The sequence below is a fragment of the Lathyrus oleraceus genome, chromosome 4 (genome assembly GCF_024323335.1).
Source record: "Lathyrus oleraceus cultivar Zhongwan6 chromosome 4, CAAS_Psat_ZW6_1.0, whole genome shotgun sequence".
Lineage (NCBI taxonomy): Eukaryota > Viridiplantae > Streptophyta > Magnoliopsida > Fabales > Fabaceae > Lathyrus > Lathyrus oleraceus.
The window spans coordinates 85,732,330-85,743,173 of record NC_066582.1 but is presented as its reverse complement, the minus strand read 5'-3'; the positions used below and the strand labels follow the sequence as shown (position 1 = coordinate 85,743,173).

Sequence of the window (10,844 nt, the reverse complement as noted above, 5' to 3'; positions counted from 1 at the left end):
CGAGGGGAGACCAAATTTAGCCTACGCAGTTAGACTAAACAGAAGTTGGTGCGATTGTGGAAAATTCCAGGCCTTCCGCATACCTTGCTCCCATGTCATAGCAGCATGCGCTTATACTCGTCAAGACGCTTACAACCATTTATCTGATGTGTACAAGGCCAACACCATCATGAATGTATATACTCAAAGCTTCTCAGTACTACCAATGGAGGATTACTGGCCTCCATATGAAGGAGATATTGTTTGGCACAATGACGAGATGCGTAGAAAGAAGAAAGGAAGGCCAAACAGCACACGTATCATAACAGAGATGGATTTCACAGATAAAATGATAAGATTATGTAGTATCTATCGTCAACCAGGACACAACAAGAACAACTGTCCCAATCGAGGAGCATCATCTAGGTCTTAAGCTTTTTGTAACATTGTATTTCTGTAACATTCAATCATTATATATCATTAAGTTCTTGTTACAACGAGGTTCACAACAAACATCAGTACAAAACATCTGAAAACATAAATATTTCTAACTGATTACAACAATCAAATTGATGTCGTCTCGACCGAACATCATTTCCCTAGCATCCTTATCAGTCTTCATTCGCACCCAACCAAAGATACTGTCAAGTCTCTCAATACTTCTGATTTTTTCCTCTTCTGGTATTTTCCCATCTAACCAACGAACCAACTCCCTCTTCAGTTGATCGAACGTGGTGATGTTCCAAAACAGCATCAGCATTTGAGGTTTGTCTCTCGCATAAATCACCTTTCCGTATCAGCGACGAACACCAAACATGATAGCCAAATGATTATATGAGATGTGGAACAATTGGTCACACAACGCATCTATTTATAAGACAAAAAATGCATTTTAGGAGGAGTCTCCAATTGAATTGGCGACTCCTCTTAAAACCTACACATAGGCGCCAATTGGATTGGCTAGGGCACCTGCCCTAGCCAATCTAATTGGAGCCTCCATTCAAGTTTTAAGAGGAGTCGCCAATTCAATTGGAGACTCCTCCTAAAAGTGGGGTATTTTGGGATTTCTTTTGAAACCAGAGGTATTTTGGAAATTTCCTTGAAAAACTGGGTTATTTTTGTAAAAAAACCAATAATGTCAATATTATAAAAGCATTTGTACTTTATATCCTTTTATGCTAGTTCCAATCAAATAAATACATTTCGAATCAGACTTGAGCTTCGCGCGAGTCAACATCTATAAAAGGACGATTCAATTCATCTATAACTTCAATCTTTAATTTTTAATAGTATTTTATTTAGGGCAAATACTAATAATATATATCTATATATAAAATGTATACTTAGTTTTGTTGTAATTTGTTTCAATTATGAGTTTTATTTAAACTATTCTGTTTATAATTTATTATAATATTTATAATATTATTTAAACTTTTAATTAAAAAATTAATTAAGTCTTGTAATACAAATAACTTAACTACAATAGAAGCAATATCATACACTACACTACAGAAAAACTCATTCTAGTCTTATTTATAAAAAATATTTAGTTATAGTATACATTTTTTTTTGTATAGTGAAATGTAATAAATTAAATGAAATATCCAATTAAAAGTAATAAAAAATAAAAGACGTAAAAACTCATTTATCACTGTGTTTAGTTAGGTTTGGCCCATTAAGTTAATTGAGAATTGAAATGGCCCAAGTTAGCTCTATCAATGTTTTGCCAGAGTTCTAACACTGTCGATTTTGTTCTTCCTCCGGTGCTATTACAAACTTCCCGACAAGAGATTCTCGCGACGAAACCCTAGCTTCCCAAACGGTACGCCAATATCCTAAATCTCATTTTTTGATCTTATTGTTATAAATACGTGATATTAATTGAACCGTGATTTGATTTTGTTATTTTCATTCAAGACCTTTAACACCACTTGCAACTATTGACGAAAATGGCTTCGAGATTCTGGACCCAGGTATTCAACATTTCGCAATTCTGGATCATTTCTACCATTTTATTGAATAAATTATTAATATTATTATTGTTATTGTTTTTCTTGTTGTCTTTGTTTATGAATCATAGGCTGGTAGTGATTCTGAAGATGAAGAGAGTGATTATGATGAGGAGGTTGATGAAGTAGCAGGTGAATCTGGCCCTGATCCGACTAAAACCAATTACTACCTTCAGGGTAATGCTAGTGACAGTGATGACTCTGATGGCCAAAAGCGTGTTGTTAGATCGGCAAAAGATAAACGATTTGAAGAGATGGCTTCAACTGTTGACCAGATGAAGAATGCAATGAAGATTAATGATTGGGTGAGTTTGCAAGAGAGTTTTGACAAGATTAATAAACAGCTCGAGAAAGTTATGCGTGTGGCGGAGACTGATAAGATTCCTAGTCTTTATGTTAAGGCTCTTGTCATGTTGGAAGATTTCTTGGCTCAGGCTTTGGCGAATAAGGATGCTAAGAAGAAGATGAGTAGTAGTAATGCCAAAGCTTTGAACTCGATGAAGCAGAAGTTGAAGAAGAATAATAAGCAATATGAGGAGTTGATTAATAAGTGTAGGGAGAGTCCTGAGAGTGAGGAGGAAAAGGAGGAGGAGGAGGAGAGCGAGGAGGAAGATGAAAGTGATGGTGAGATTATTGAGCCGGAACAGCTTCGTAAGCGGGAACTTAAATCGGATTCGGAAGTTGAATACGAGGATGGAAAGGAAGATGCTGGTGAAGGACCTTGGGACCAGAAGCTTAGTAAGAAAGATAGACTTTTGGATAGACAGCTCATGAAAGATCCAAGGGAGGTCACATGGGATATCGTTAACAAGAAGTTCAAGGAGATTGTGGCGGCTAGGGGCAGGAAGGGAACTGGGAGGTTTGAACAGGTTGAGCAGCTTACCTTCTTAACAAAAGTGGCTAAAACACCTGCGCAGAAGCTTGAGATTCTTTTCAGTGTGGTTTCTGCTCAGTTTGATGTTAATCCTGGCCTCAGTGGCCATATGCCAATAACTGTGTGGAAAAAGTGTGTTCAGAATATGCTGCTCATCCTTGATATTCTAGTTCAGTTTCCAAACATAAAGGTTGATGATTCGGTAGAGCCAGATGAAAATGAAACTCAGAAAGGGACTGACTATAATGGACCAATTAGGGTTTGGGGTAACTTAGTTGCTTTCTTAGAAAAAATAGATACCGAGTTTTTCAAGAGCTTGCAGTGCATAGATCCTCATACAGGGGAGTATGCTGCGAGACTCAAGGATGAGCCCTTGTTTTTGGTTCTTGCTCAAAATGTCCAGGAATATCTTGAAAGTAGTGGGGATTTCAAAGCATCTTCTAAGGTAGCCTTGAGGAGGGTTGAACTCATTTACTACAAACCACAAGAGGTTTATGATGCCATGAGAAAATTGGCTGATCTGACCGAAGATGGAGAGAATGAAGGGGAGGCGAGCGAGGAGTCAAAAGGGTTTGAGGATACAAGAATTCCTACTGCATTTGTTGTTACTCCAGAGCTTGTGGCTCGGAAACCCACCTTCCCGGAGAATAGCAGGACTCTGATGGATGTTTTAGTTTCACATATATACAAACATGGTGATGAGCGCACTAAAGCACGGGCAATGCTTTGTGATATATATCACCACGCTCTTCTTAATGAATTCTCAATAGCTCGTGATCTGCTGCTTATGAGTCATTTGCAAGAAAATGTTCAGCACATGGACATTTCAACACAGATACTTTTTAACAGGGCTATGTCACAGTTAGGTCTATGTGCTTTTCGGGTTGGATTGATTTCTGAAGCGCATGGCTGTCTATCTGAACTTTATTCAGGTGGAAGGGTGAAAGAGTTGCTTGCACAAGGTGTGTCACAAAGTCGTTATCATGAGAAGACTGCAGAACAGGTACTTACAGATCCCTCTTCCCAAATGGTTGTTTAATGACATGGTGTAGGAAATGCAGTTTTTATTATGGTCATGTCTATGTATGTGCTTACTGCTTACCATATATTATGGTTTAATGAAAAGCATCTCAAAATACCAAGATTCCGTATTTGTTTGTCACTCACCCTAGCTGTCATGACCGCAGCAAGGTATTATACGCTACCTGTCATTTGTTTGGTGGACATATATTTACATATTATAGTACATGCATTGTTTGGCGGCCCTCTATTTTTCATTCGATACGTAGATACCTCCATTTGTATATGTAAGACCATTTTGTAAAATTTTGTTGTCCCATTTTTTTAGATCTTTCTAAATTACAAGATGCAGTATACCCCTCCCCCATCACAAAAACATCCCTAATTAAATGGAGAGAATTATGAGATCTACCATTTCTCTTAATAAGTGAGGGATAACTTTGGAAAGAGAATGTACATTGGTGACAAAATTAATATAAAAAGTACTTTTTGTTAATTCTTATGCTTGGTCAAAAAAGTTTATATATAGGGACATGTAGTTCTTAGGAGCTATAAGCAAGCAACACCGAAGAGGTAGACCTCTTTCTAATAAAGACTTCATCCATGTCAAGAATCCTGAGTGACATTTTGTTGAGCAAAAGGAATACCATTTCTCTTAATAAGTGAGGGATAACTTTGGAAAGAGAATGTACATTGGTGACAAAATTAATATGAAAAGTACTTTTTGTTAATTCTTATGCATTGGTCAAAAAAGTTTATATATAGGGACATGTAGTTCTTAGGAGCTATAAGCAAGCAACACCGAAGAGGTAGACCTTTTTCTGATAAAGACTTCATCCATGTCAAGAATCCTGAGTGATATTTTGTTGAGCAAAAGGAACTAGGCCAGCATTTCTCTAATCCATCCCTTTGCCATACTGATACTCAGGAGAAGAGACAGATTGAGAATCCTTTTGTTGGGTTTTTAATCTTCAAGCTGCTATGCTTACATGCTTGCTTGTTTTTTATTTAATAGTCCAAAATTATTCATTTTAATCTCACATAAATAAATTAATGTAGAAAAGATAAATTCAGTTTTGAGGCATAATAAAATTTCCAATGTATTTTAAAATGTTGCTGGGTGTAGAGAGCTATCAGTTTAGGCCATGTGATTTCTCGGTGCAAGAAGTTCAGAACTTACAAATAAGTTTGAATATACTGGGAAAGTATGGTAGGATTTTTCTTTCTTGGTCTCATTTGTGGCTTGTGGGTCTATCAGTTGTGAAATATGTTTGGTTTTTCAAATGTTTGAGGTCGACTCTATTGAATCAACTCATTGCCAATTAGAGAATTGGTTGTTGTGAGAGTGCCCATGCGTGCATGTTATTTTTTTCTGTAAGTTAGCTTAAAAGTAGAAATATATAATTTTATTAAAGCTGATGATATGTTAGGACTTAGAATAAAGTGGAGTTTGTTAGGATTGGAGTTATGTTAATTAGAAGTTAGTAAGATGATAAGTTTGTTAGGTGGTTATTTTTAGAAAGTCTTTAAATAACTCTCGACTGTAGAGGGGAAGTTAGCTTTGAATAATTAAATTTAGTGAAAGGAGAATGCTCTAGCGTGAAAGGAGAATGCTCCTTTGGGGTAGCCTCCCTTGAGCCCTCCTATTCAAAGAATCCTTCATTTCTCAATTTTGGTCAATCTTTATTCTTGTTATGATCGTTCTCTTGTTTTTTCATTTCCTCCCAGTTTTGGCAATTCTTTCCATATATATCAGAAAGAAAGGTCCCTAACATGTTACTATGCATTGGCCTTTGCCATATATTGCTAAATTACTATAATTTCTTTCAGACAAACTTATATAGTCTTCCCTTCCTCTGATACATATTTATATTGTGATCATTTTCTTTCATTTGTTTTGGAATTGTGAGAATACATTTTACTCTCTATTGTTCCTTCAGGAAAGGTTGGAAAGAAGAAGACAGATGCCATATCATATGCACATAAATCTTGAGCTCCTGGAAGCAGTGCATCTTATATCTGCTATGCTGCTGGAGGTTCCCAATATGGCAGCCAATGTTCATGATGCCAAGCATAGGGTCATCAGTAAGAATTTCCGCCGCTTGCTTGAGATCAGTGATAAACAAACGTTCACTGGTCCTCCCGAGAGTGTCAGAGATCACATTATGGCTGCCACAAGGGTTCTTATTAAAGGAGACTTCAATAAGGCTTTTGACATTATTACCTCTCTCGATGTATGGAAATTTGTGAAAAATCGAGAAGCTGTACTTGAAATGCTGAAGGACAAAATCAAGGAGGAGGCCCTTAGGACATATCTCCTAACCTTCTCTTCATCCTATGAGTCTTTGAGTGTGGATCAAGTCACAAATTTTTTTGACCTCTCTGTTCCTCGCACTCATAGCATTGTGAGTAGGATGATGATCAATGAGGAGCTTCATGCAAGCTGGGACCAGCCAACTGGGTGCATTGTTTTCCAAAATGTTGAGCACTCTAGGCTGCAAGCATTGGCATTTCAGTTGACAGATAAATTATCTATTCTTGCAGAGAGTAATGAGAGAGCCACAGAGGCAAGGATAGGTGGTGGATTGGATCTGCCCCCAAGACGGAGGGATGGCCAGGACTATGCTGCTGCTGCTACTGGAGGCGGCAGTGGAACAGGGTCAGGTGGTAGGTGGCAAGACTTGTCCCATTCTCAGCCACGGCAAGGGAGTGGACGTGCAGGGTATGGTAATGCTGGTGGAAGGCCATTGGCATATGGTCAAACAGCTAGGAGTGGCTATTCAAGGGATCGAACGGGTCGTGGAACAGGTGGTGGTTATCAGAGTTCAGGGAGGGCTACTCAAGGGGGTTCAGGACTGAGGGGATCCCAGGGCGATGTATCTACTCGAATGGTTAGCCTTAAGGGAGTTCGTGCTTAAAGAAGTTTACTAGAGATGGCATGTGATACAAGTTTTCTGCATCTTAAATTTGCTCATGCATGTCAGTTTTGATAAATTGACTATAGCACTAAAAGCATTATTGTTTTCATTATTGTCCTGTTTTATTTTTTGATGCATTTCATCTAAAGTTCCAATGAGATATTTCTTGGGGGTTTTATGTTTCTTTTTATAACCATTGTTGGTGTTTTATGTTTCTTTTTATAAGCATTATTGGGGTTTTATGTTTCTTATTATAAGCATTGTTGGGGTTTCATGTACTATGACATGCGCTCCATTCCATTCCCAGCCCTCATTTATATTTTGTCTAAGGTTTAACAAACCAAAGTCAACATGGTTAATGAGGAGATTTAATCATCTTTTCATCATAGTACCTTATTCGAAGAAGGTTTGAAGCTGTCAGATCTTCCGACAAGAATTGGTCACATTGGACGGTTTTGTTGAACCTTTCTCGAGAGGCTCCTCAGCTTGATCTTTATGTTGATAACTAGCTAAAAATCTGTGTCCGCCCATATTAAAATTATTTTGTACTCTAGCATAATTGTACATAAATATATAAATATACATTGAGAGCAATATTTATATAAGATTTTTTTAATCCAATCACATTTTTAATATTAGAGATAAGTGCAAACAATTAGAATGATATAGATAGTTGTTTTTCTATAATATATTTATAAAGATTAATTTATTAATGGGTTTGAAAAATAATTTTAATTTTAAAATTACTAATTATGAGGGGATGGATCGAATGGATTAATGGAATTGCTATCTCTAGCATTTAGTTTATTTAAACAAAAGTGTGAATCTTCAATTTAGGTAATACATTATTCTTCAACTTCTAATCTTTAATATGCATATTTACTTCAGGAAATTCACCTCAAAAATTTAAATAGAATGATATGGCTCCATATTCTAAAAAAAAGTACTCTGAATCATATAATATGTTTTTTGCATTTGTTTTTCATTATAATTCATCTAGATTTAGATCTTACTCAGTGTGTGTTTCATTGTATAAATTTAGATCTGCAATATATCTAATTCATCGACCATTCTATACTCTGATTAAGATTGTATTAACTCTATACTTAGATTAATTGCTTGTTAAGGCAACTTCGTCTATCTCGGTTGGTTTCAATTTTGATTGAATCATACGTATTACGAAGACGATGAATCTCATTATTCTTGAGTCCATCAACTCTATTTTGTTTCCGCTTATCACGTTTACTTCTGCATTTTGAACTCTTATTTTACTTGAGATTTTTTTATTTAAAAAATGGTTAAAGGGGATTGGTCTATTCAGCCTTTCCCCCTTTATAGACCATTCATTCTCATATTGTCGAACAAGATTTCATGCAGGACGATATTTGGTCTTTCCCTGTATCATGGCTCGTGTGTTTTTCCTTCATCACTCAAAAAGTCCCGCCTTTGGTTCCCTATTATCATGATAATTATAAGATTGTATAGTCTAACTATACATATGGAAACCTAGTGGCGGCTCCGGGATCGGGTCCGAGGGCGTGAAGGCGCTAGTGGCGGCTTATAGGCGACACTTGAGCACTTCCAGGATTTTGGTCGTTGCTTAAGTTTGAATTTCGAATTCAAAATATACAACACTTCATGAAGTGGTGCATTGTATGATCATAGGTGAACCATTGCAACATATGGTGAAAAAGTGTTGTTTCATCAAGAGATACAAACTTATGAAACAACACATGCATGACCTATAAATACATGATTCTGAATTCGAAAATAACTCACTAAAAAATCTGCACACCCTCTTAAACATTCCAAACACACTTCCTTGCATTCGAGTTCTTCATCTGTCTTGTGCAGACTCGACCAAAAGGCTAAATTATCTTGGGTATTCTTGTTTTCCGACTCTAAGACATCAAAAAGAATGCTTGAAATACTTTTAAGGAAAGTGACTTTGTTCACGATTTAACCTGAATCCATTTAATTTTCTCGAAATTTCTAACAGTCTTGAAAGTATTTACACAATGGCTTCCGACCCTGCAGTTTCAAGCATCAAGGTTATGAATCAGGATCTTGTCAAGTTGGATCGCTTTGATGGAACCAACTACACCAGATGGAAAACAAGATGACATTCCTACTGATTTCCCTAAAGGTCACTATGTCTTAGATCCTGACTTAGCACCAATTCCTGAACCATCAAAAAATGAATCTGAAGAAGTCAAGAAAGAGCGCAAGAAACGTAAGGATGACGAACTGTTATGTCGTGGACATATTCTGAATACACCTTCTGATCATCTCTACGACCTCTATATGGATAATCCATCTGCAACAGAAATCTGGAAAGCGCTCGAATTCAAGTTCAAGGCCGAAGAGGAAGGTACGAAGAAGTTTTTAATTTCTAAATATATATTTTTAAATTTATAGACTGCAAGCCCATTCTTCCCCAAGTGCATGAGTTGCAAGTCCTCGTGAATAAAATAAAAACGGTGAAAATATACATCCTTGAGACCTTTCAAGTCGGTACAATCATTGCAAAATTGCCACCTTCGTGGAAAGGCTACAAAAAGAAATTGTTGTACGGTTCTAAGGACTTCTCTTTGGAGAAAATCTAGAAACATCTTCGAATCGAGGAGGAATCGAAGGAGAGGGAGAAATCAGAATCTACGGGTCTTTCTAAAGCCAATGCTATGACCACCAAAGGAAAGAAGAAACATGATGGCATAAAGAGTCATCTTGGACCAAAAAAGGAACATAACAAGTTCAAGAATTCTGGCGGTCATAAGGGTCTGAAAAGAGGATGTTTTGTTTGTGGAAAACCTGGACACTATGCTAGAGATTGCAGACACAACAAGTCAAAAAACGAGATCAATGCAGTCCATGCAAATGATGACATAATTGCTACAGTGAGCGAAATTATGGCAATCAAAGGCAAAGTTCAAGGTTGGTGGTATGATACATGCGCTACGGTGCATGTCTCGTATGACAAGGCTGCTTTCAAAACCTATTCTGAGAAAAATGATGGATAAAAAGTGCAGATGGAAAATGAAGTACGATCTAAAGTTGTTGGAACCAGATCAGTCGAACTCAACTTCACCTCGGGAAAGAAAGTCACTCTCGTCAATGTGCTTCATGTCCTGGACATGAATAGGAATCTTGTTAGTGGGGACTTATTGGGAAAACTGGGTATTAAATATGTTTATGAATCAGACAAACTTATATTGACCCGTAATGGTGTATTTCTTGGAAAAGGATATTCTGCTGAAGGAATGATCAAACTATGTACTGCCAACAATATTATCAATGAAATTTCTACTTCCGCTTACATGCTTGAATCTGTTTCTCTATGGCATAATAGACTAGCACATTCCGGTATTAGTTCTATGAAAAGACTAATTAAATCTGGATTAATTTCATGTAATATAAAGGATTTCAAAAAATGTGAATTATGTGTCAAATCAAAGATGATTAAGAAAACTTTCAAAAGTGTTGAAAGAAATACAAATCTACTTGATCTTGTACACTCAGATTTGTGCGAATTCAATGGCATGTTAACCCGTGGGGGAAATAGATATTTTATTACATTCATCGACGATTCTTCTAGATAACACATGTATATCTCTTAAAGCATAAAGATGATGCTTTTAATGCCTTTAAGATTTATAAAGCAGAAGTGGAAAATCAATTAAGTAGAAGTATTAAAGTCCTTAGGAGTGATAGGGGCAATGACTACTTTTCTACTGAATTCGATGCATTTTGTGAAGAACATGACATAATACATGAATATTCGGAACCTCGCACCGCAACAAGATGGCATGAACGGAAGAAAGAATCGAACATATCAAGAGATGATGAATGCCATATTGATGCATTCTGAACTGCCCCTCAATTTATGGGGTGAGGCCTTATTATCCGTTTGCCATATAATCAATAGAATTCCCTTAAAGAAAACCGGTATTTCTCCATATGAGACATGGAAAGGAAGACATCAAATATCGGTTACTTTAAAGTGTGGGTGTGTGTGGCTTACTACAAAAACATGGATCCTAAAAG

General features: G+C 36.7%; 1 protein-coding gene across 1 annotated transcript; it reads left to right on the top strand.

Moving 5' to 3' along the window:
• The first annotated feature begins 1,636 nt into the window (after nucleotides 1-1,636).
• On the top strand, nucleotides 1,637-6,996 carry LOC127073562 (eukaryotic translation initiation factor 3 subunit C). The gene is made up of 4 exons (XM_051014737.1): nucleotides 1,637-1,801; nucleotides 1,897-1,952; nucleotides 2,060-3,865; nucleotides 5,823-6,996. Exons 2-4 carry the CDS (start codon nucleotides 1,929-1,931, stop codon nucleotides 6,798-6,800), a joined length of 2,808 nt encoding a protein of 935 aa, XP_050870694.1. The 5' UTR covers nucleotides 1,637-1,801; nucleotides 1,897-1,928; the 3' UTR covers nucleotides 6,801-6,996.
• The last annotated feature ends 3,848 nt before the right edge of the window (nucleotides 6,997-10,844 follow it).